Below are 24,687 nucleotides of genomic sequence, written 5' to 3'. Positions count from 1 at the left end.
TCTTAAAAACTAAGTTATGCATTATGAATCACTGAAGTGAGATTTTTTAATAATAAAGGTTTTAGTTCATTTGGGGTTTTTACACTACTGCAAATACACATTTGAATAAAAACTCTAACTCTTAAATGCACCTCTGACCAGAATTTTTTTTTTTTCATCTAGCCTTAACATTCTTTTGGTCTGCCTAAAAAAACAGAGACTTGGAGCTATACAGCTGTGCATCAGCAAGTAGAACATTTCATCTAAAGAGTTCCTGACAGATGGATACAGTTAAAAAAATGATTTGTGACATATTCTCATATGAATGAAGGAGTGGTCATAGTCTAGAGGGGGGATCCTCAGTACATGCTGATTTTTGGATTTATGAAATAAACAGACCGGTCTGTAAAAGACACCCATCTCCCTTGATGAAATGCCAGCTGATAACATGAAAACACAAGATTTATAGAAGTATAAAGGGACATTTTAGAGAATAAAATATAATTGTACCTGTTCCCTTTATTACTGATATATTTTGGCCAAAAGAAAGAAAGAAAGAAAAAGAAAAAGAAAGAAGAAAAACAAAGGTACGTTGAAAATGTTTGCTCTGTTTTTGTTTATGTGGTATTTGATGAAATCTTAATTTATGTATAAATATGCAGTTCAGTTCAAAACCTCTGCAGTCAAAATTTCATTCATTACATATGGGTGTATATGACAGTTCCAATGCTACACATATTTATCACACAAACACACACACACACATACACAGTTACGTAGTATATTTAAGCTCCATATAAATTAATAACTAAAAATACCCACATAGGCACACTCTGCACTGTATAAATAACCCTAAAAGATGTCCAAAGGAGTGTTTAGTGCTAAATCTGTGAAGCAGACTTCGAAATATGTGCGGGATGTTCAATTTTGTTCCATAAATGTTTACAGAGAAATATCAAACATTGCTTTGGCACTACCAAATTGTTATTCCAGCGAGCCTCACTCACAGAGAGTCCGTCAGACAGAGACATCAGCAACACTGAGGCAAAACATCCAAATCTAAACAAACAACAAGTTGTGAGTGGCGACAAGAAACAAGCACATAAAATTGTTTATCTGCCTTGGCCTGCAGCCAGAGAGCCATTACGTTTCAAGTAGTTTGCTTAAAATCCAGCCTAGTGTCTCTGGAGCAAAGGGAACCATTTCAGCACTTTATAACTCCATTCAAAAGGGGAGAGCTGGGAGCAACTAAGCAACACTCAGAGCTCTAAAGGGGCCGAAGCAATTCGGTTTTCTACGGGCACACGCTAACTCGCACACCCGTTCGACTCGTTTTCTTGGCAACCAAGAAAGATTCCTAAGCCGTAAATTCGGTTAATTTGACACAGTTCCTACGGGAGTGGGAATGGTTCTTGAGCAGGGGTAAAACCCAGAAGACGGGCCAAGAGAGAGAGAGAGAGAGAGAAAGAGAGAGAAAGAGAGAGAGAAGTGAAATGCTATGATGTGGTCTTTAGCAGTGTGATCACTGCGGGAACACAGCATTGACAGCCTGTGACGGAGCCATTAAAGAAAGCTGTCTGGCAGCCACGCACACAATGCACTGCCGTACAAATATTGTTCAAATATAATCCAATTAATATCAACGCCTAAAAGAATCCATTTGAGGTTAGGAACTACCCATTGCTCCAAAAAAAAAGAAGCAAAAAACCACCACCTCTTCACTATCAGCAGCAACAAACTTGAGTAAATAATATCTTTCTATATAGATACAACTGTATTATTCACAAATGATCACTGACATTCAGTGGAAAAAAACGAATCTATTTTGAAGATGTAATCGTATTCACTTCTTTCGTAAGAAAATGCACCTGTAATTTCTCTAGCGATAAAGCTTCATTCAGGATGTTATTCCAGAACATACTTCCTATTAGACACTGATTGACTTAAAATGATGGAAACTAACATAAGGTTTATGTTCACCGTGATGGGTCTGAGAGGAGAAAAGCAGGTTCCAATATATCTGATTATTTCACTGACAGACGACAGGGTGGACCTGCCCTTTTTTTCTGCAGCTACAGTGTGCCCTGTGGCAAACCATATATGTTTAAAAAAAAAAAAAGTAAGAGCATCTAACCTCTTCTTTTCTGCTATTAATGTGAGTGGCGTGACCCAGACAGAATGAGAGAATTTCCAAATGTATCCTGGTCAGACGAGTGAAGCTAAATAAGGACAGAGGCCTTTTTAAAAGTCCCTTTCAGTCACACAGCTGCGCCCTTCACCAAACGGAGAGCGAAAACAGGTGTGACGTGGCCTGCGATAATCTTTCACAATATGGCTGTTGATAACACACAGCCTGGTTTCTACGCTCACTTAAAACTTGGTAATTTAATACGGAATACATCAGCAACGTGACATTTGCAGTTGCAGAAGAAGTAGAGGTTGGGAAGATTGGAGCGATGCTAAGAATAGATATCATACCCCATTGACTGTGGTTTTCTGTTACCAGAGGAATTTTGTGAGTGCCATGTTCCCTCCAAAGAGGACACTGGAAGTCCAACAAGGGATTTTGGGATTGTATTTTTTTTCCCCTCCCAAGCCTCCCCGCAGGCTTGAATTTTTGGATTGTATTTCGCTGTGAAGAACAAGGCCAATTTTGGTAGATCAACAAATCTGCATGCCCTCCAACCCCTTCCAACTTTCAAAACCCATCAGCGCAAACATGCACAAGCACCATGGAGTTCCAAAGCTGTGAAAAAGCTAAGATATGTGGACCGCCTTTTTCTCAAGCTCCATACGTGCTCTGCTGGAAAGAGTGTTTCACGGCCTGTTTTCCCAGCTTGCTTTTCAAATTGCACATATATTTACTTGTACAGTACATTATGGTATGTAATTGGCACACTTTAATAAAGTTGCTATGGGGAAGCTGCTTGAGATAGACAAGAGAAATGGTTATTTTCTGTGGGCATCAGATATTTTAGTTAATTCACAGCCATTAAAAGCTGAGCTCCAGGACACAATGTGAGAACAGGTTCCATGTAATTACACAGGTACGGTAATCAGGAGGCTTTTAGTGATGGTATTCATATTCTTAATTAAGGTATAAACTCAGAGCTCCAGGCCAAAAGCAGTGCTGCTGACTTTAACATTTGTGTGTTATCAGCACTGAGAGCTGAAGGCATGACGTTGATCATGACGGTTCCATGTAGTTCACATACTCCTACCATTTGCATGTTCGTGGAAAAGCAAGCCCACAGACAGAGAGAGAGAGAGATAGAGATAGAGAGAGAGAGAGAGAGAGAGAGAGAGAGAGAGAGATGGTGAGAGGAGCCAGAGAGAGAAAGCTTCACTTATAGGCCTACGTTTTCCTTTGCTCTTTCATCATTTCCCCTCTCTCTCTCTCTCATTCTCTCTCAGTAGCTGACAGGTTTCAGGTGTTCCACACAAGGGTCCGTATGATTTGTCTAATTTGCGAGCGGCAGTGAGCGTTGCACCTGTTGCCCCAACACTGCCTGCAGTCCTTAAGACTCAGCAGGCCGACAGGCAGCCCTGGCTAATCCATTCTGCTCACAATAACACCGCTGCTCTCCCCAACCAAGGCAGGATAAGGGCATTTTTCTCCCGCCCAAAGCTCATATCCGCCACACTGCTGATGGCTCATTACAGGGCAATTCATAAATATTGTCTCCAGTATTACCACTTCCAGGACCCTCTCAGCTCCCAAGAGATTTATTCACCTCTTTCACAGCCTGCTATTGTTTTTTTTTTCCTCTTTCTTTTTTCTCTGCCCCCTTTTCTGTTTTTTACCCTCCTGAGCCACCGACACCATTTTCACAAAGCAATAACGTGGCCTCCTGACGACCAGAGCCAGGCTCTACCCGCTCGATGACGACGGCCACATATTTGTTCCATTTAAAGTTGAAACGGGTCCAGGGGAACATCAAGTGACAGCAGCCACACAGAAGGGGGGGAGGAAATGTGATCCTGCTCGATTGTTCAGAGTTTATATAATGAGCGATGACAAAGTGCTTTACGACTGTACAGCAGAGCTAAGCTGCCATCAAAGCCTTTATTCAGGCGCTCTCGCCGATGACCTTGGCTCGACAAGCTTGTTCATTCTCACCCTGAAACTTGCCGGCGTTGGGCCGAGACCCTAAATCGTGCGGTACATTTTAGGAGGTGAAGACCTCGCAATCTTTTAGAGGAGAACGCAAAGAAACTCCCATTAACGGCCAGGAAAAATGTCACTCAGCACAAAGACTGATTTACTGTTCATTTCTGTTTAGTATCAATAAAAATGTTGAGTTAATAGTTACATTACAGTTTTACTGTAGGTCGACTGGAAATACTGGGTATATACTTGTCTTAAATTTACTAAGATGGAAAAAAAAAAAATTAAACTTCAACTTCTGCTCCATTACTATCCTAATAAAACAGAACGAATATAAAAATACTAACAATATGTTTCCAGACATGAACGCATAAATGCTTGTATTCTAACAGAACAAAAGAAAACACTTTGTGCCCTTCTGTGTGTTAATATTGGAGTTGGTGGTTCTGTCCTTTGGTGTCAGATACCATCTGTCCGACTGTGGATTCCCTTTGAGTGTAGGATACCCAATGGAGCTCCGGAGGCCTGGACTCACATTAGAACAACATCAAAGAGGCTGACTCCCACACATTGAGGAATGGGTGCGCCCTGCCGCTCCATTTATCTGAGAGGGAAGTGGGAAGTACATACTCTTCAGCTCTAATACATTGTATCTGTACTGACCTTTCTCATGCAAAAAGAGTACCAAAAGCCTGTTTACTCTGCACATCGTTTCCTAGCAACACAATCAACAGTGTCTGTTCATCTCTGTTTGATGTTTAAGGTGCTTTTTGGAGAAAAATGGTAAGCACAGGCTCGTGTCTAATATGTTATATATTACCTTAGGGTGTGACACTGAAATTAATGATTACTTGAGTCTTAGTAATAACTTGAGTATCAGTAATAGTTTTATATTTTGTGAAGGTGAAGTGGCAGTAGAAAACTCCGAGATCCCAGAGAAAGGTTTAAAAATCGAGTATACTTTTTCATTAGTTCCCCATGCATGGGTCTGATATTGTATACTGTTCTAGCAGTGTGTGTTCCTGGAGAAGGGGAAGGATAACAACCCTCCCATTGATCCAAGTAGACACTCAGCACCCTCTAACCTGCTGAGCACTCAGTTCAAGAGAACAATAGAGTCCGGGCCACATCGATACATTCCCCTATTGAGTGCTCCTCCGTTTAGCAGCTCAGCCTGACGTGGTTTAAGTGCCCAACTCTGGGCAGAAAAAGGTTCTGAGAGACAAACAACCTCGGCATCTAAATAAAGCCCGGACTCACTCTGCGGCAGAACCAGGATATGAGAGAGAGAGAGAGAGAGAGAGAGAGAGAGAGAGAGATAGGGGGCGTTCGTCTGTTTTTGACACACCTTGGTTAAGTGTTAGGCCACACGCGCTCCCGGCCGGGCCCCGGACCGCCGGGCTGAGCCTTAAAATGAAGATGAGAACTGGAGATTAGGACAGTCTGAGCTTTCTGGGCAGGAACACAGTGCTGCTCCCATCAGACACTAAATGATGTACAAGTGCATTTATTACAGCAGGCCTTATAAATCTCAACATGGCCTGAACTCCAGGGAGAGGTTAATGGATTACAAAGGGATGCGGTATCGAACCTTCAAGAAGTTTATACACCACATCAATACATACAGCACTATTGATCATTTAGACCTTGACAGACAAATTAAATTCATATGCTTGATAATGCACTGGAATATTCCTATTGCTTACTACAGTAGAATGTCTGTTTTTTTCTTTTTCTTTTTTTTTTTTTTTTTTAAGAATGCTGTTTTAGGATCAAGGTTCATTGATTGGTGATATCTTAATAGAGATCATACATGCCAAGAAGAGTGCTGATCCAGTGCAAAATTTAAGAGTTAAGCAAAAAAAATCCCTATTAAAAGCCATGCAAGCAAATGGACCTTTGGATGAGTAATTCAATTCTGTATTCACCCACCATCTTGTTTTTCACCACAGCATTAAAGAGTGACACGAATTATTTTTACATGTTTTTTTTTGTTTTTTTTGTCCTCCCCTTCGTGAGAATTTATTTCAGCATTAAAGATTCATGAATACTGATGTGTAGTCCTAGGCAAATCTTTGTTTATAGAAATGTTGTTCCTGGCCCATGTAGATCAGTCTACACATTCACATACAAATCATCTGGTTCATCCATTGATCACGTGACCATCTTGTCAACACAAAAAAGGCAAATCAGGGGCACCGTGGTAAGGCGAGGGTTAAATCAAATTTATTACATGTATCTACATTTGTTTCTGATATCAGAATTATACAGGGACATAAACCAGCCCAGTACAGTCTCAGCACAAAGCCCCAAGGTGAAGAAGTTACTAGAACATTTACAAGGGTTCGTGCCGGCATAACACACAGCTGGTCAACATGTGTGTGTGTGTACATCTCTGCTTAGACATATGCACACACACATACACTTTCAAACTGACCCTGCATGAGGATAGAAAGGGTGTCGATGACGCTCAGTTTGACTGAATCGCAACTATCAATCACTCTGATCGTTTTTACCTCGGTCGAAAAGATTTACCTCGTTCATCTCATACTTCACATGTTTGCCATGTCCAATCAATAACCATTTCTATACAAATTATAACCCAATATTACAGTATATCACATGAGTATGCATCTTAATTCTCATCATTGTTATCAGAGGTCAGTCCTAATATAAGAAAAAGAACAGACACATACAATATATGTGGGTGTGTGTGTGTATATATATATATATATATATATATATATATATATATATATATATAAATACACACACACACACACACACATACATACATATATGTATGCAGGTATGTATGTATGTATGTATGTCTGGGAAGTTGAGTAGACAGAGGTGCTTCACCCTGGAGCTGCTGACTGACTGCAGCAGTCTCAGAATATTTCACCTGCTTTGGCCTTAATCGTGTTACTGTGAAGGCCATTTGTTAAAAGCGAAAATGTCACAACAGAGCTGACGCTCTAATTCTCACTCCAAGATCGTTTTTTCTTTTCTTTTTTTTTCCTTTCCTCTCTCTCCTTCACTCGTCAGCTGGAGAGTGAGTAATTTCATTAGTTAAATATTCATACGTTACTCTAGATTTGCATCAGGGATGGGTTTTTTTTGTTTTTTTCTTTCTTTCTTTCCCTCATCACTCCCTGCCCCCTCTTTCCCAGCAAATAACCCCAAAGAGAGGCACGAGAGTTGCTGCTGCTACTGGAACATCCATTGTTTTACACAGTTTAATTACAAAAGCCCAGCACCGGTTCATGTTAAGATTAGTCACTGTAGGAGGCCCATATAATTTGGACTGGAGGGTTTGTCATGTAATATAATACAATATAACAGGCTTTCAGTATTAGATTTCCGATTTTAGCCTCCTTGACATTTCAAGCTGCATGAACTAATACATTTGTTATTTGTTGATCATTTGATTATTAACATACTTCATAAAGCAAATCAGCTGCCCTGCTGGAGACTGGGGAGAGGCAAAAAGACGAGGCAGACGCTTTGCACACACTCTCTCTCTCTCTCTCTTTCTTTCTCATAAACTCACACACACACACACACAGAGAGCAAGAGAGAGAGAGAGAGAGACAGACAGAAAGACAGAGAGAAAGAGCAAGAGAGAGCGAGAGCGAGAGCGAGAGCGAGAGAGAGAGAGCGAAAACAAAAAAACACCATTTATCTGCCTCCTTCATGCTTTCCAATTGCCAACGCCATCAGGAAACAAACCCATCATTGCTTTAATCGGAAATTACAAAGACTTGTTTTCACACACAAACATTATTTGGATCTTTGCCTTCTGCACGGAGAGAGAGGGAGAACAGAAAAGAGAGAGAGAGAGAGCACAGCAGACGTGAGGTGATGTGTGAGAGATCAAAAAAGGCCAGACAGAAGGTGGCCACCACAAATCACATGTGACCAATGAGTCTCTCCACGGTCAGTCCAAAGGCCTAAAGCAAACACACAAAAGTACTTCCCATCCCACACTGCTGACAGTTCCATTCTTTGGTGTTATTTGTAGTCAGAACCACTTAATTGCAATTAAACACAGCTGAATAGTTGAATTTACCTACATATATATGTGTGTGTGTGTGTGTATTTATGATTCCAGATACTTTGTGCAGTGTCTGATTCAGCAGCTGTAACTGTCCTGTGAAAAGGTAGTGGTAAGGAGAATGCACTGGGATTCTGTGTGGCTATGGAGCAAGTCAGAAACACGATTCTTTCATCCACAAACGTAGAGAGTCTCTCTCCACACTCATCTGTGCTTGCCCAGACATGCGACAATGCTTGTGTCATTACTGAGTCTCCATATTGGTGAATAAACAAACTCACACCCTAATGGTACAACACATCAAATATATGGATTTGACTGCTTTCTTCTCACTTTTACTACAACGGAGAACAGTTGGCTTTTGCTGACCATCCTACAGTAAGGTGGAAATTATGACAGGGTTGAGTTCGGTCCAGGGAAGGTGAGTGGAAGGGAGAAATGGAACCAGAGGACTTGACGGACGGATGGACGGACGGCTCTTGTCCCGAGAGGCGCTAGCGAGTTCTAATCAACTTCGCTCTCGTTGCTAGCTCCTTCTGGACGCCGCAGTTTGTCCACTTGTTCGTTAATCTGTCCATCGCCTCCTCTCCTGTCCTCCGTCTGCACACTCAGGTGTTCCTCCTCGTCAACGTGAGTCACGTCGTCATCTTCATCCTCCTCTTCGTCCTCCTCCTCCTCTTTCTTCTCCTCCTCTCCCTGCACCTCCATGCGGACTTGGTCCTTCAGGTCCAGGGGCAGCATGGAACCAAGGCTGGCGTCCCCGTTCAGGCTGTGCGTACCCGAAGGCGTGGCCTGTGAGCTGAGGCCCTCTTTGATTGGCGAGGAGTTGGTGGACTCGTTGCTGACAGGGGAGATGTCGCTGCTGCTGTTAGTGTGATTGGCTGAGGGGGGGTTGGACAGAGAGGCCGGCTTCAGGGGGATCTGCCAAGACGGGATTTTAGGAACGGAGGGGGATGCTGGGAACTGTCTCCTAAAAAGAAGAAGGAAAAGCCTTTACTGTCTGATACAGACCACAGTTAGTCCCCAAAATTTGTTTAGTCAAGACTATTCAAGAGAAAATCAAACTTTTTTTATGTCATGGGAATGAGGAGAATTAGTTGCATGAGCAGATTCAGTAAAATGGAAAGGATGTAGTATTTGGTGTGTGTAATAATGAGAGATTATTGCTTTAGCCATATGTTTTCCACAGCTGGCTCGTTCAACGTGATGAAATATTTTATTAAAACAAAAGCTACTCTCCTCAAAGAAGGTGATGTTAATACCAAAAAGACTTCAATTCCAACGCACTTCATTTGAGCCGTTAGGCAAACAGATGGTAAATTGGTGTTTATATTTTAAACATTTAACCCCCAACATGTAAACATCTTGAGACAGACAGAAAGACAGTCAAGCGGTGGAAAAAGAAAAAAAAAAAAGGCAATTACGAATTAAAATGTAAAGTAAGAACAAAACACTGGCAAATGAAAGCTTTTATCTACGATTTTTTTTTTCAGATGTTTGAGATTACTTGGATCTTAATTTGCATGATACATGCATAATCGAGTAAATAGTAATGAAAGAGCGACAGAATCCGTTTTGAGGCAATGAGGGAACCTGTTGGATGTATCAGGCCTCATTAACCAGTAATGAGCCAGTTCCAGCTACATGCCCCACTGAAGAGCAAGAGATGACAGCCACAGATCACAATGCTTTGAATGCATTTATCTGCTAAACTGCCCTGAAGAATACAAATACATACTGCAATAGTGAACCAACATGTTCTCTGTGAAAATGACTACATGAAATGAAATACCTGAAAGTACAGGGTACAGGGTTTTTGTGGGTTTTTTTGTTGTTTTTTTTCTTTAATGATAGTTGGTTAATACTGCGGGCTATTTTGAGCTCTTCTTTTTGAACTTCAAATCAATTTAAAGGTTTACTAGCCATTATAGAACTCAAATAATAGGTGAGTGTTTTGAACGATGCATCCTCAGCACTAGCCAGGCATAAGCTGAGCAGACAGAAAGAGACGGTAAGAGTTGATGCTAAGAATGCTGGTGGGTGAGTGCCCTGTGATTGGCTGAGGGCTCTGATTGAGTAGAGTTCAGGTGAGAGCGATGACAGTAATCTCTATTTACCGGCTGAGGAGAAGTCCTTTCAAAGAGACGATTTCAGCCCTCAGTTCACTGATACTCTGAGACTCCAGCATGCGGCTGGTGGCAGACGAGGCCTGGACAGCACAGGGAGACCAGAGAAGAGAAATGGACAATGTAAATATGTACACATACATACATACGAACATACGTACATACGTACATACACATACATACATATACACAAACAGAAATACAGGTTATATATTGCAGTGGACAAAATGTTTTTATAACGTGTGATGACTTTGCCAAGAAGTCTAAGCGTTTACAAAATAAAAGAAATAAACACATTAGTAAACTGTGTGTTGACACTACACTCTCACAGAGCATGTTCCTGAGTTATAATGTGTGCTTTCATTTCAAAACTGATACAGAACTGTGCCAAAGTCTTAAACCACTCAGGAAAATGACGTTTTAGCTATTTAGTAACCAATCTAATATTGGAGGCATTCCACCTACAGACCTCCGATTATGGGTCTTAATTGTGTTTACAGTGTGTTTGGGGTCTTAACTGCACTGAAAGATGAAGTTTTTGCCACTTAGTTGTTATCCTGAATGAACCACAATCTGTTTAGATTTCTCAGCTGCATTCTTCACTCTATCCATTTTGACCAGATCTTTACATCATTGGCTGAAATGGCTTTCACACACTGATTGTTACTTTTATGCATGAATGGTGTTTTAGCTGCAACACGCCCTACAAGGCCATTTCTTATAAGACTTCTCACGGCTGACATGTGTACTTTGGTGCCAGGTATCTTTGCCAGATGCTGAGCAAACGCTTCACTGGATTTCCTTCGGCCCCCTAAGGAACCAACCCAGAAGTACTGTTCATTAGATGCAGACAGTTTTCTGGGTCTTCCACTGTGTTTTCTGTCATAACCTTGCCCAGTTGCTTCAAATTTTTTTAGGACATCTTGAACACCACATGTTGAAAATCTGGTTGGATGTGCTATTACTTGGTGACTATAGCCTTGTAGATACAAAACTATGATTTTATGCGTGTTGGCTGCTACTTTAGCCATTTCCAAACCTCTCCTAAGACATCCCCAATTATTTGTAGTTACCATCCAATAAACCCATGTACTTGTTATAATACATCACTAGCAGACTTGCTTTGACTAACTGGAACCTCATTAAGTTGATTCAGGTGTGATGGTGGTGAAATTGAACAAACACATGGAATAACAGGAGTGCCTTGAGAAGAGGGTTTGGGAACCAAATCTACGTTCTTCTAACCAACTCACAACATATCAATAAGAGTTTGGGAAAGTATCAAGAATTTCTCCTGTTTATATTCTATGGATGTTTATTTGTATTTATACTAAGGTTATATAGCGTTTTCAAAAGCAAATAAGCACTGACTGCCCAGATAAACAACTTTAAACAGAATCTTTTTGGCTGATCTAGGACTTTTGCACTGTACTGTATAATAATGCTGTCTGCACGGGTTTCCTCTAGTTTCCTGCGTGGGTTTCCTCCGAGCTCCGGTTTCCTCCCACAGTCCAAAGACATGCAGGTCAGGCAAATTAGAGATACTAAATTACCCCTAGGTGTGAATGAGTGCGTAAACATGTAGGCCTGTGTGTCTGCCCTGCGACAGACTGGCAACCTGTCCAGAGTGTTCCCCCACCTTTTGCCCAATGAATGCTGGGATAGGCTCCAGCACCCCCCACGACCTCAATTAGGATAAGCGGCTTAGATAATGAGTGAGTGAGTGTATACAGATAGACTGTAGGTACACCCATTTAAGCTCAAAGCAGTTTGAATTTTTTGGGAGCTGGAGTTGAAAAGGCTCCACGGGGATTCTACAGGAATTCGCAAGTATCATGCGAATGGTGCACACTGAGGATCTTAGAAACAGCCTACTCTATCTGATCTTTGACTGAAGGGACTTGTTGTCATGTGACTGGAGACCTTTTGAGTCAATATGTTGTTAATCATTTTTATTACGAACATGCAGGAAGTACTTGCATGCTCAGTTGGCATCAAAGCGTCAAACACGTGCCAGGAGATGATTCCCCACACTAATACACTACATCCACCAGCCTGTACAGGCAGGCAGAGTTACTCTGTAATCTCATACTACTTATGCCAAATCCCGAGTCTGCCATCAACATGACGCACAGACCATGAGTCCACACACCAGACTATTTGTTTTCGCTTCTCAAAAGTCGATGAGTGTGTGCCCACTGGGGCTGCTTCTTCTTGGTCAGAGCTGACAGGAGCGGAAACCAGAGTGGTAGTCTGGTTCTACGTTGTGTCCGGGACAGGATCAGGCAAGCTGTGAGATCAGAGATGTTACTGTGCACACTATTGTTGTACAACTGGGCCATTGTTTGCCTATCTGTGGTCCACGGTGCACTATTAGTTTGTACGATTCTTACCATGCTTTCTCGACTTCTCTCGTCAATAAACCACTACTGACTGTATAGGGTTCTTTTTGTTTCTTTTTAACGAGCTGCTCCTCGTAAACCCTTGCTGGTGCATGTGGAAAAACTCAAGAGGGAGAGGCCATTTACTGAAAATACTGCACCTGGTGTAACTGTCATGAAAGATCATTCTATTGTTAGACTCCCTTAGGTTCCTCGTTGTGCCCACGCTTCCATGTTTAACCATCCAGCCACTGGATGCCTGCCTGCCTGCTTTATGCAGCAGTCCAAGTGGACTTAATGTCTTATGGAGAAATTCCTTTTGGCACACAGGGTGGTGTACCTAATAAACTGGTCAATTGAGTGTACGTTTCTAGTGTAAAGCCGGGGTTAAATTTTGGGGTAGAATATTCACTGTCACGTCATACGAAAAAGCACCTCAATATTGCTCCATCTTCACTGAATTGTTAAGTCAAGGAGAAAGAGCAAAAGCCGAATGGAAAAGGGAATTAATCGGGTCGAGGGGGGAATTAATCGCACCGTTTTTACATATTTTTCCATATTTCCGACTGTTGATTTGAGCAGGACAGGGGTGTTTGATAAGAGGTCTCCGACACAACAATGGGAGCATTCATGTGGCAGCCATAAGTCAGAAGGGTTTTTATTAAAAGGAGCGTTATCACACACTGCTTGGCATGGCCTGAATCGCTACAGGGAGTGGTGGCCAATTGAGGTGTCCTACAAACATTTGAATAACAAATGACTAAGAAGAAAAACCATCCATCATTTTTTTTCTTTTTTTTTGGTATGAAATGTTCAGGTGGCTGATGTTATTTAACATAAAGACTGCCTCTTTCAGAGAAAAAAATAAATAAATAACCAAGTAGACGGAATTTAAGAACATTATTTAGTATGGTATGGTAAATATTTTCTTTGACGGCCTATTCTAAGCCCGCTGTGCATTGCGAGAGCTCTCAATGCAATCATTATTTTTGAGAACAAACTCAATTTCAATACTCCACCCAGGGCAGCTTGTGTATTCAAACACGCGTTCAGACAGATTAAGCGGGGCTCTGGAGTCCCTTCAGAGGAGAAATACAACTCTTGTAAGCCCACACCAAGTCACAGGGGTACCTGACGCTTTGAACCGTCCACAAACAAACAGCCTTCATCTACACCCTAATCCCCCACCCCCTCCCAGTTCTTTTGGACTCCTGGTTGGGTTGTGGGGTGGATTTAAAGGAAAAGAAGTATAGAGGGAAAAATGGCTGGGGAAAATGGGGAAAAAGTGTAATTAAGAATGTGTGACTCACCAGGGGCAGATAGGTAGGAACCTCCTATTGAGAGGAGAGGGATAACTTGGACTCTTTCACATGTAATTAAATCTAAAGGAAATTAATTGAATCGCATCTGAAAAGGATCAGATTCATTTACAGTGAGGGTTAAGGGGTGGCGGGAGGAGAGGTTGGGGTTTCTCTCCTATCCATAGTTCTTAGGGAAAAAAAAAAGAGAGAAAAATCCTTTCTGATAAAGTTCCGTGTTTTTTGGACAGCACATCTGATCCTGGCTTTGCACATTACGTTTGATGAAGACATTCTTATTACGGGCCTCACCTCATTACAACCACCTTAATCCCTCCCTCCCCAAGGCCCCCACATAATAAGACTGGAATGTGCTTCTCACTCATTTTACCTTTGGAAAAAAAATTAATTGCTTTGGAGGTTGAGCTTCCACTATCCAGAAATAAAATCCAAATAAAAAAAAAGGCTACTAAGCAACTCTTCTCTGCCAGCACCTGGAGCTGAGGTACGTCTAAGACTAGCAGTGTGTAGCTTTCAGAATGAGGATGTAACAGTAAACATACACACACATACACACACACACAAAGTGTATGCTGACAGGTGTTTAACAGCTCTAGCAGCCTGGAGCTGAGGGTATCCTCGTTCAGTCAGGAGAGTGCAATCATCAGCCATCGGGTCCTGAGGCTTCAACAAAACTGACTCAAAAGTAAAGGCAGTGATTAAGAACACAGCCTGCAGAGAAATACTAACACAAGCACAAGAGCATCCGTAGTCTTGCTCTCTCTCTCTCTCTCTCACTCACACACACACACACACACACACACACACAGCCAGCCAAACATGGAATACATTAAAACAAATGCAAGTCAGACCATTAGCAACAGATAATATCTTAACAAGGCCAGTTTAAAACGTCTAAATGCAAATTAATTCACAGTTACTCTCTCTGATAGTATTTTCCCTGTGTAATGCATGTATATTTATGGTAGAATCAGCTTCAAAATAAATCCCACGGGGGCATTTCCAGTGAAAACACTGGTACAATTTATTTCAGTCTATTTATTCACTACCCCAGTGGCAGACCCTTCTGCTGCAAATTCAACAGCTTCTAATCTTCCATGTGCAGCCACTAATAAAGAGACCTACCTTCAGAATATAAAGAGCCCTGCAATTAAACTCATCTCCTCAAGATCTGTACAATGCAAATATACAAAACTGTTTGGTAAAGCTGGGATTTAAAAAAAACAAACAAATGTGTTAAGAACAGTTAAAAATCACAAACAAAAGGCTTTTACCAACTGGACTAATACAAAATGCTGTAAATGGATATGATATTCATCTTTAGCTGAAGAGACATTTTCATATTAATCTTCACCTTAAGAGTCTTGAATAAAAGATGTCTATCTTTCCACAAAGTAAGTAACTAAACAGTAAGTTATACATAAAGAAATGTTTATGCCAGACATGAGAGACATCTCAGACAGGTCACCAGAGCAGCAGCTGAGGTAAGTGCCTGCAAACAAAACCACGGTATTCACAAAATATTTCCTTCACAAAGTCCTTTATTTAAGCATTTCAAAACGTTATGCCTGTATTGTAAAAAAAAAAAAAAAAATTAAGGTTACTAGCTATCATCTCGTACATACGCCTTAACCATTTTTTTCAGCATATTCATACTTGTGCCATGAACACTAACGAGTCCTCTGAGATCACGACAAGAGTACACACTGTAATTCGGTGGTTTAGAAACTATAAGAAATGTTTACTTAGCAGCTGAAGAAACAGGAGTTGCCATGTGTTTTGGGTTAAATACACATTTCCGTGTTTAAGGGCTTTAATTGCCAAGACTGCAGCGTTGGTTCTGCTTTGCGTGGAGAACCCAAGAAAGCCGGGCCAGAAAACCGCTAACCGAGAATAAGAAGCGGAGGCCTGAGCGGCAGCTCAACATGTGTTTTTAATCACATGCTCCGGACCTGAAAACAATTTTCCAATTTCCTATATGGCGCGAGACAACAGGGCCCAGCCTCTCTCAAAGAAAATTTAAGATCAACACTATAGCTATAAAGCAGAGTTTATGATTTGTTTAATGGGTGTTTTGATGTGAAATATACTTTTTGTACACCGCTGCTTTCCAACAAGGCACTCATAGCAAATGAAGCCAACACTTTTTAATTCAATTTATAATTTGACAGAACAAAAAAAAAATAATAATAATAATAAAAAGCTCCATCTCTCCTTGACTTTAAGGGCGACTGCTGATCACTGTTGAAAGCATATTCAACAACAGATGGATGCAGTGGTATTGTTCTGGAACGGAAAGTGGCGGTTTGTTGCGAGTTCAGGGTTTAAGGGTTCAATGAGAGGCATGTCTACTTTTTTTTTTGCCAAGTCAGTGTGAGTTGGAGTGTTGGGAAGGATGCTTAGAGAAAGAGAGAGCTGTGAGTCTGCAAGTTTCAATGAACTTCAGAAAGAGAGATATCGTCATATTTTTCTTGCCAGTTGTGCAGGGGCCAGATGTGTTCGCATATGTTTTCCTGCGGGATCCAGATGCTTCATTCAAACACCCATGTGCTTAACAAGCTGTGGACATAAAGCATTGTCTCAGTTGCTTCTCCAAAGTGATTCTTTGGCACCCGTTACAAGACGATTTATCCGAGCCTCACAGAATAAAGTCCGACTCCAGTTTCACATGAGGAGGTAAATAGATACATTTCTGAGAGCGGTGCCCGAATGCCTGTTTCTTCTCTTTGATATTTCTCTTTATGGACCGCGATCACATGTGAAAAGAGGAAAAATATGCAGAGTCCCGGTGAGCAATCCAGGGAGAGACAATTGCACCACTATATAGAAAATAAGACATCGCACATAACGACACCACCACCAATGACAACGATCGTGAATTCAAAGAATGACACAACTGCGGTCGAACTTGTTTCTACATCCCAGCAATGGAGTCTTCCTTGGCCTGAAGTGATTTTCTCCAGATCGTTCTTATTCTTTCTTTCTTTTTTTTCCCCCCTTAAGAATGATTTTTTTTTTCCCCAACATGATTCTGGTAACCAGTGAATGACATTAACCAAATAACACACTGACTCTGCCTTGTGAAGCAGTGAGTTCTGCCCCACCCTCCCAACCCCCACTTCTAACTGTCAGTTTGTAAGGGTTTATGAGGTCACCAATATACTTGAAATGACATAGGTGATGACATGAGGCAGAGTTTGAAGGGGGGTGAGGGGGTGTCCCTGGATCTTCGTTCCCTTTCCGTCCCTGGTAGTCTTGCTTTAGCCTTCTAGCTGAGGCCTTACACGCTCTTTACATAGCCATTTGAAGCCGTCTCGCTTGCAAAACGCCCATTCTTCAGCAGACGAAGCGTGTCGATGTGAATATTTTGTTCAGGGTAAAGCATCCGTCTCCGTGTCACTGAAAAATGCCACGTGTTGTTTTAAACTCAAACTGGCCTTGTTGTGTAGAGGCGACGCCCTTCAGCGTGACAGAAGTGAGTATAAAGCCAGATGACAGTGTCCTAGATGAACTTTTCCTCCAATATTTACATTCCCTTAGATGACTCCGTTGAAATATTTCTCAGAGAGGCGTTGTTACCACACCAAACAGGAATGTGAGGTTTTGTTTTTTTCTTTCTTTCTTTTTTTTTTTTTTTAATAAAGCTGAAACCTTTCAGGTGTGTCTACATTTTAACCTGTCCCTCTCCACACTATGGATCAAATTTCAATACATCTTTACGAAACTCTTCAGAGAAATGCATTCTATTCATTTTTCCAAGATTACAGATTACCATGCTGGATAACCCTACCAAACAGTAAAAAAGAAAAGAAAAGAAAAAAAACACAGGTGTGCCTTATGAACATAGCTAAAAACATGATAAACAAGTTTCCGAGAGAATATCATTAAGCACTTCTATGAGGTAACAGCACTCTGTGTGAAACTCTACTCTATTCTTGGTAAAGAAAAGAAGGTGATTAGTCTAAATAGTGTCTGTCAATCAGACTTCTGACTGCTATTTTGTGGATTACCTGTAACAGTGAGGACGAGTTGAGAAACGTGTGATTCTGTGTGTGTGTGTGTGTGTGTGTGTGTGTGTGTGTGTGTGTGAGAGTGTGTGTCTGTGTCACCTCTGAGGCAGCCAGCTCCTGGGACAGCTCCTGTATTCTCTTCTGCTGCTGGACCAGCAGGTCTTGCACAGTGGCCAAAGTCATCTGCAACTGTGTGACTGCAAACAGAACAGCAAAACCAACATGTGTCAGATCAAAGACAACATCACCACTCTCAATCTCTATGATCAGTCAGGTGGAATACGTTCAGTAGTTATGTTATATAACAGCAAAACACCACTAAAGCAATGACGGTAATTGACAATCTTCCAAAACATTTTTCAGGAACTAAAATATGAATAACAAGTAAAGTAAGTCTGTTTCTCTCCAAAATGTCCATCATTCTTCCTCCGATTACTTCCTGTCCAGTCTTTGATATGATTTTTGTCTCTTTAGAGCATAGATGTGTGTCTATAGGTATGTATATATAAATATATGCGCAGACACACACACACACACACACACACACACACGTATATATATACAGTATATGCAAGATTAATTGCTAATGTCTGCTCTTACATCAAATCACAGTCTATACAAATTCCATTAGCCTTCTAAACATGGGTTTCAAATGCAGGCGCTTTCAAAGTGTTCAAACAATCAACAAGACTGGGGAGAGAGAGAGAAAAAAAAATCTGCTCATTTGGGAGGCAAGGGCCAGACGGCCCAGTCCTGGCTAATCCCGGTAAATATAGCTCATTTTCCATCCACTTTGAAGATTGAATTATTTCCAAGTCGTTGTTGCTGCTTCTGAGGATCAGAGAAGGGTCCAGAAAAACAGCCCTTAGAGGAGCACTGTTACCGTTATTGATGAGAGGATCATTTCAAATAACCCTGAGCACAAGTTGCTCTCCCTTGGCTTCCAGTCACACATGCATTCCCAAACAATGCATTAAGTTTCCAAACTGATTATGTTACAGAAAACCAATAAACGCCTCTATAAATCATGTGCTGTAAAGTGTTAAATCAACTCTAATTGGATTAACATCAGCAGATATTATTAGCTGCCGACGGTTGGCCTTCCCACACAGAGTTGGAAGGGCTCTCCTTTCAAAGAAACAGACGTTTCAGACAAAAGGTAAGACACATTACATAGGGTTTTTTTCTCTCTCTCTCTTTCTCTCAGCTGCGTTGCTTAACAGGGCTTAGACCTGATGCTAGAGTAGTTGCTGAGATGCCCATGTCATTCAGACTAGAAGCCCACAGCCAAACTTGGCCTTTTAGTCTTAGAGGCCAGAAACACTGGACTGTGGGAAAGGGTTATAAAGCACTGGTACAAAGCACGTGGGAAAAATCAGGCAAACATTTCAGAAGCAAGGGTTGAAAACAACAAGCCCCAAGACTGAACTGTTTAAAAAAAAATGTACATGACTGATACTAATAATACTATGTACATTGTTCAAAAGTATAACCTAAGAAAAAAACGGCTAAACTGAGATGGGTCAAAACGCCTGAACAAACGCTCTCTGAGAAAGTGGGTTGAATTTGAGATGCTGCAAGTGGCTTTCCCAGCTGCTAAGAGAAGGCAGACAGAGTGTATTGCGTAAATTATTCAGTAAATACCTCTATATAATGTACAATACATATGTCCAGCCCTGTCTGTGCCTCTAATGGCCAGCTGGTCACCAATATGCTCCCCTCCAACAAAGAAGCCAAACAGCCGCACAATTCCACTGCAGCCTGCGTATGTGTGTGTGTGTGTGTGTGTGTGCGAACATTTGTGTGTGTGTGTGCGCTTGTGTGTGTTAGTATGCACGCGCAGGCGCACGCCCATTTGTGTGTGTGTGTGTGTGTGTGTATGTGTGTGTGTGTGTGTGTGTGCGTGTGCGTGTGTGTGAGAGAGAAAGAGAAAGAATGTGTGTGTGTGTGTTGAAGTGCTTCTTAGAGCCATTCATTAATTGTCCGTGTGAAGTTGTAGGAGAACCATAATGGGAGTGGAGGCCAGTACCGAAGCAGGGGAGAGTAATACAGCCGTATTCAAAGGGATACATCACTTCAGTGCGCCCGGCGCTAAAGAAATACATGAACTTCAACAAAAGGGTGCGGGCAATTGGCAGAAAGGCAGTCAGCTGCTATTGCTCACAATGTGAAAGGGGGGGGGGGGGGGGGGGGGGGGCGACTCACTCTGTAATTGCAACCTTCTCCCAACTGTTAACTGAGACAGTCATTAAGTACAATAGCAGCTTGGCTACTGCAGCCACAGCAAATTAGATCAGCAGTGTGACTGACTGAGGGGAAGGTAGCTAGGTTATTTCACCAAGGAGAGCACCATTGGGAACAACAGTTAGACGAAAAAAAAACCCCCACAAAAAAATAAGAAAACTTGCTCTTTATAACATAAAGGCCGCCTCTGTCTCCCTAATCTTGGGTGTTGACGGTAAACAAAACAGGAATTATTAAAACAAAAAACAAAGCAAAAAGCCAGACAGGCAACAATAAAGAGAGGAAAGGGGTTTTTTGCATAGACGATCCCAGAAGACAGTGAAACACCTCATTTGTTTATCAGGTACAGAAGGCCTAAGCTACATTTGCACGCAATCGCTCACAATTCGCAGGGCGGTTTCAATCCTTTCAATCCCAAAGAAGAATAAAGAAGTACGCGAAGATTAAAATTATAAGATATTGAAATTTCATTTTGAAAACACGCAGGAGTCCTATTTGAAGGAGTTAAATGGCTAGTCGACGCATGTTTACATTTGTAACGGGTAACATCCTCTTTCTGTGCATCCGATTTGCCTATGTTCATCTTTTGGCTCACAAAACAATAGCCAGTATACAAACGCATCAGAGAAAGCACAACATAGTGTAGTTTGTATGGGACTAGTCACAGATACAATATTTGTTTCCACCACGAAAATAAAAGTCCACAATCAATCAAGCTTAAAGACTTGTCTCTCCTTTAACAGAGCCCTAACTTTACCATGGACAGCTGGCATTAAACCCTCTGTTATGTCTGTAGCACTCACTTTGCATGCAGTGATCTGATCTCACATTTAGCTCTGCAGTGTTAGTAAAAATACGTCTGCTTGCATGTTTTTGAAAGTACAAAATATCATTAAGCCTTACTTTGAAGCAGAAATAAAGCTAAAAACACACCTTGACACCCCAACAGAACTCTGGGGATGCCTTAAAAAAAAAAAAAAAGAAAAGAAAAAAAGAGTGACATGGTTGGGAGCTGAAGTAGAGCCACGCTAACGAGGCAAAGTTTCTTTGGGAAGTGTCCCACTTTCACAGTTCCTGAGATGCTTAATTACACAAGAGTTCGAGTGGGGGGTGGGGGGCATCCCTCTCTGACAGCCTGCCGAAGATTCCTCACCTGTCCACGTTGGGAGACGCACCTGTCATAGCACACTTAATCACCGGCACTTTTCCGGGCTCGGCCAAGCAGCCGCCACTCCGTCACCACCGCCACCACGCCGAAAATTAAAATGAACTTTCTCGCCACGCGATTTCAAAAAAAGAAAAAAAAAAAAAAGAGGGAAGAGAGAGAGAGAAGAAAAAAAAAAAAAAAACAGAAACGCTGTCATTCCCCTACCCCCTCATTAATATTCCGAGGTTAAGGGCTTTTCAGCGAAACGTAATTAATTGAGCCTGAGCTGACAGTAAACAAGCAATTTCAAATTAAAGCAAAATGACAGGAGCGTCATTTGTAAAATGTGAGCAGATTTTGGCGACAGATAAATGAAGGAAAATGTTAAGGAGGGAGGGAGAGAAAAAAAAAAAAAAAGTGATGAAGATATTAATCTTCACCTGTCTGTGTCAGCGTGCCACTCATCTCCGCGATACTGCTTTCCATCCTTTGCAGATGCTTCTTGTCCTCTTCGCTGCCCATTATCAGGGGTAGTATATATTTCTGCAATTAAAAACATGACACGCTATTACAATTCTCCTCAGGAACATGGGCCAAAACAGGGCTAAAGACAAGGGCCGTCGCCCCCATGCCCAGACACAGCGTTTGTGGCCTAGCAAACTACTGTTAGTCTGTCTTTGATATAATAAAGATTAAACATTATACAGATTTTTCAAAATGAGGTTACAAACTACACCATCTATGCACAAAGAAAAAAAGGGGGCTAAATTAACACTTTTGAGGCCCCCCCCCCCCCCCCCCAAAAAAAAATCAATCAAAGGCATTGGAGGAGTGCTTGTGTCTGGGTTCGGTTTGATCCAGATAAGAACGACAGGCCCAACTGGACTTCCCACACGTGTTTTAAAGCAAGCTCAAGCTTGAGCTGCAAGACAGAAAAATAATTGAAAACGGGAAATATGAAATTCATGGTTTTTCCATCCCTCATTAACCCCCTGATTAACAACCAGCAGCACTGTAGCAGAAGTCGGATGGTTACTTTGGATCTTAGATAATCTTTTTTTTTTTTTGACCCATGAAATATGCCTGCAATACTGCAAAAGACTTTAAATTCTAGTTTGGTTTTTTTTTACCTCTTTGTCTGGAAAGTCTTGTGGTTTTCTCACTTCATCTAGTGCTATTTGACTCAGTAGCTGACACACATGCCAAGCATTAAGCAATGGGGCGTGACTTTGGGTTCAACTTCATTAAGCCTTTTTGCCTACAGCCCTGGCTGCCTCCATTTCAACATGTCACCCTCTAAGGACAACTGCTTGTCAGAGTTAAGTCTTGAAAAACAACTTCAACTTCAAACACAGAAAGTGAACCAATGGGTCACCAGGCTATATGCACCCATTTTTTTCTTAAGTCTTAAAACAAACAAACAAAAGAATCTCAAATTAAATTATACACAAGTAGATGGTTGATTTTTCTCAACCAAAAGGACACATTAAAATAAAAACTCAATCTTAGTTTTTGTTAAGACTAATACGAGTGGCAACCTTTTGGTCAAGGAACAGTTGGTCAGGCCAGGTTTTCACAGCAGCACAAGCGTTGTTGACACCAGTAGAAGTAATAAACACTTTTAAGTTGAAAAAGATTAAATGAGTGTCAACACGGTGGTAATTAATAAGCAGGCTGCTGTGAGCTGTGTTTACAAGGCTCTCTCTCTATAGCATAAATAAAGGATGCGCAGGGGAAGAGGCATATGGCGGCACTGGTGCACTGCCTGGCGGACGTGACAGGCAGAGAGCACGCTCACGCCAGGGAACAGCAGCTCCCATGCCACCAGCTACAGGAACAGACCCAACACACAGCAGTCACACAGGCAGGGGACTGCAGAATGAGAATCTGTGTGTGAAACAGAATGTGACAGAGAGAGAGAGAGAGAGAGAGAGAGAGAGAGACAGATAGACAGACAGATAGAGACAAAGACAAAGAGAGAGACAGAGAGAGAGGAAGAGAGAGACAGCGAGCTGATAGAGGTACAGAATGAAAGAAACAAAGAGAGAGAGAGACAAAGAGACAGCCAGTTACAGGGACACACAGACAGAAGGACACAGATTTGAGAGCAAGTGTAAGAGAGGCAAAACGGCAGTGTGTGGATGACTCAGAGGATTCCATTCATTACAGCAGTGTGAGAAGCGTGAAAACAGTAGAGGGGCGTGAAAGAAAGATGAACATCCTGTCGAAAAAGAAAAACATACAATTTCCAGGACTGGCCCAAAAAAATCAAGATGTTAAAACCGATGATTCTCCTGAGCTGAGTAGTGACATGGAGGAGCAGGGTCTTTATTGGGCCCAGTGTGCTGACAGCAGCACAGCACGCTCCCACTGAAGTGGCTACTCTGGATCCTCCTCACAGCTCCCTCTGCTCAGACTGACGCCAAACGCGCCCACCGTCCACCAGACGGTTCCCGTCTCGGCCCCATGCATGACGTCATGGGAGCATTTCAGTCCACACACACACACACACACAGACACACACACACACACACATACACATACACACGTGCGCGCGCATGCACACGCACGCACACGCACGCACAAGACCGAGCGCTACAACTCTGTACCACCTATAAAACACTGTAATGGAGTCCACATGCCATTGTGGGCGAGGAGGAATGAATTTCAGGGAGAAACAGGGTTTTCCCCCTGCGAGAACACAGGCCCACGGGCCCCCTTGTCCCATGGTCTCTGGGTCTGATCACCCAAGGTGATTATTTTTGGACCGCTTAAAAATCAAAGAGGCGTGCGTGTACGGCCGTAGGGGTTTTTCCGTAAAGGAAAAGAAAAGAGAGGAATAAAGAGAGAGGGGACGGGATGAGCTCATGTTTGTGACGCAGTGCAAGCTGGCTGTAACCAGAAGGAGTGATCTATACAGCGTGTGGCTCATGGATTTCTGCATATTAAAGCCCGCCACTGCGTAGCCACAACCACTACAGACATTGCGCTAATACCGAAAAAGAAAAAAGAAAAAGACTCTGCTGACTTAGTACTAAACGAATTTGTGCAAAAGAACTGCTGGAAGAGGAAAAAATGAAAGGATGGACAGACTCGGGTCAAATAAGTTTCTGAGGTACTTCAATGCCTTGGCCTGGTGGCCCATACTCTTACTCCTCAACCTTGTGTTCTTTTCCCTTAAACTTAGCAAAATGCTAACAGACTGTGCGTGTTGAAGCAACACCAAAACAAACATGAATGCTTTACAGAATAATTATAACTGCCATTTGTCCTGTTTGTTAAAGAGAGCAAAGTCAGAAGAGAGGACAACTGGAGC

The 24,687-nt window shown here is 41.9% G+C and overlaps 1 protein-coding gene across 1 annotated transcript in view; it reads right to left on the bottom strand.

The window, feature by feature from the left end:
* Window positions 1–7,705: 7,705 nt before the first annotated feature.
* The window catches only part of pex14 (peroxisomal biogenesis factor 14), a 56,874-nt gene continuing 39,892 nt past the window's right edge, over window positions 7,706–24,687 (bottom strand). Inside the window, exons 6-9 of the mRNA XM_030768557.1 lie at window positions 21,812–21,914; window positions 18,080–18,177; window positions 10,262–10,353; window positions 7,706–9,114 (exon numbers count right to left, since the gene is read on the bottom strand). Of these exons, the coding sequence (XP_030624417.1) occupies window positions 8,649–9,114; window positions 10,262–10,353; window positions 18,080–18,177; window positions 21,812–21,914 (759 nt within the window). The 3' untranslated portion in view covers window positions 7,706–8,648. The remainder of the gene's footprint in view (window positions 9,115–10,261; window positions 10,354–18,079; window positions 18,178–21,811; window positions 21,915–24,687) is intronic.

Source organism: Chanos chanos, chromosome 3 (genome assembly GCF_902362185.1).
Source record: "Chanos chanos chromosome 3, fChaCha1.1, whole genome shotgun sequence".
Classification (NCBI taxonomy): domain Eukaryota; kingdom Metazoa; phylum Chordata; class Actinopteri; order Gonorynchiformes; family Chanidae; genus Chanos; species Chanos chanos.
The sequence above is the reverse complement of the archived record's forward strand: the minus strand, read 5'-3'. Positions and strand labels throughout refer to the sequence as shown.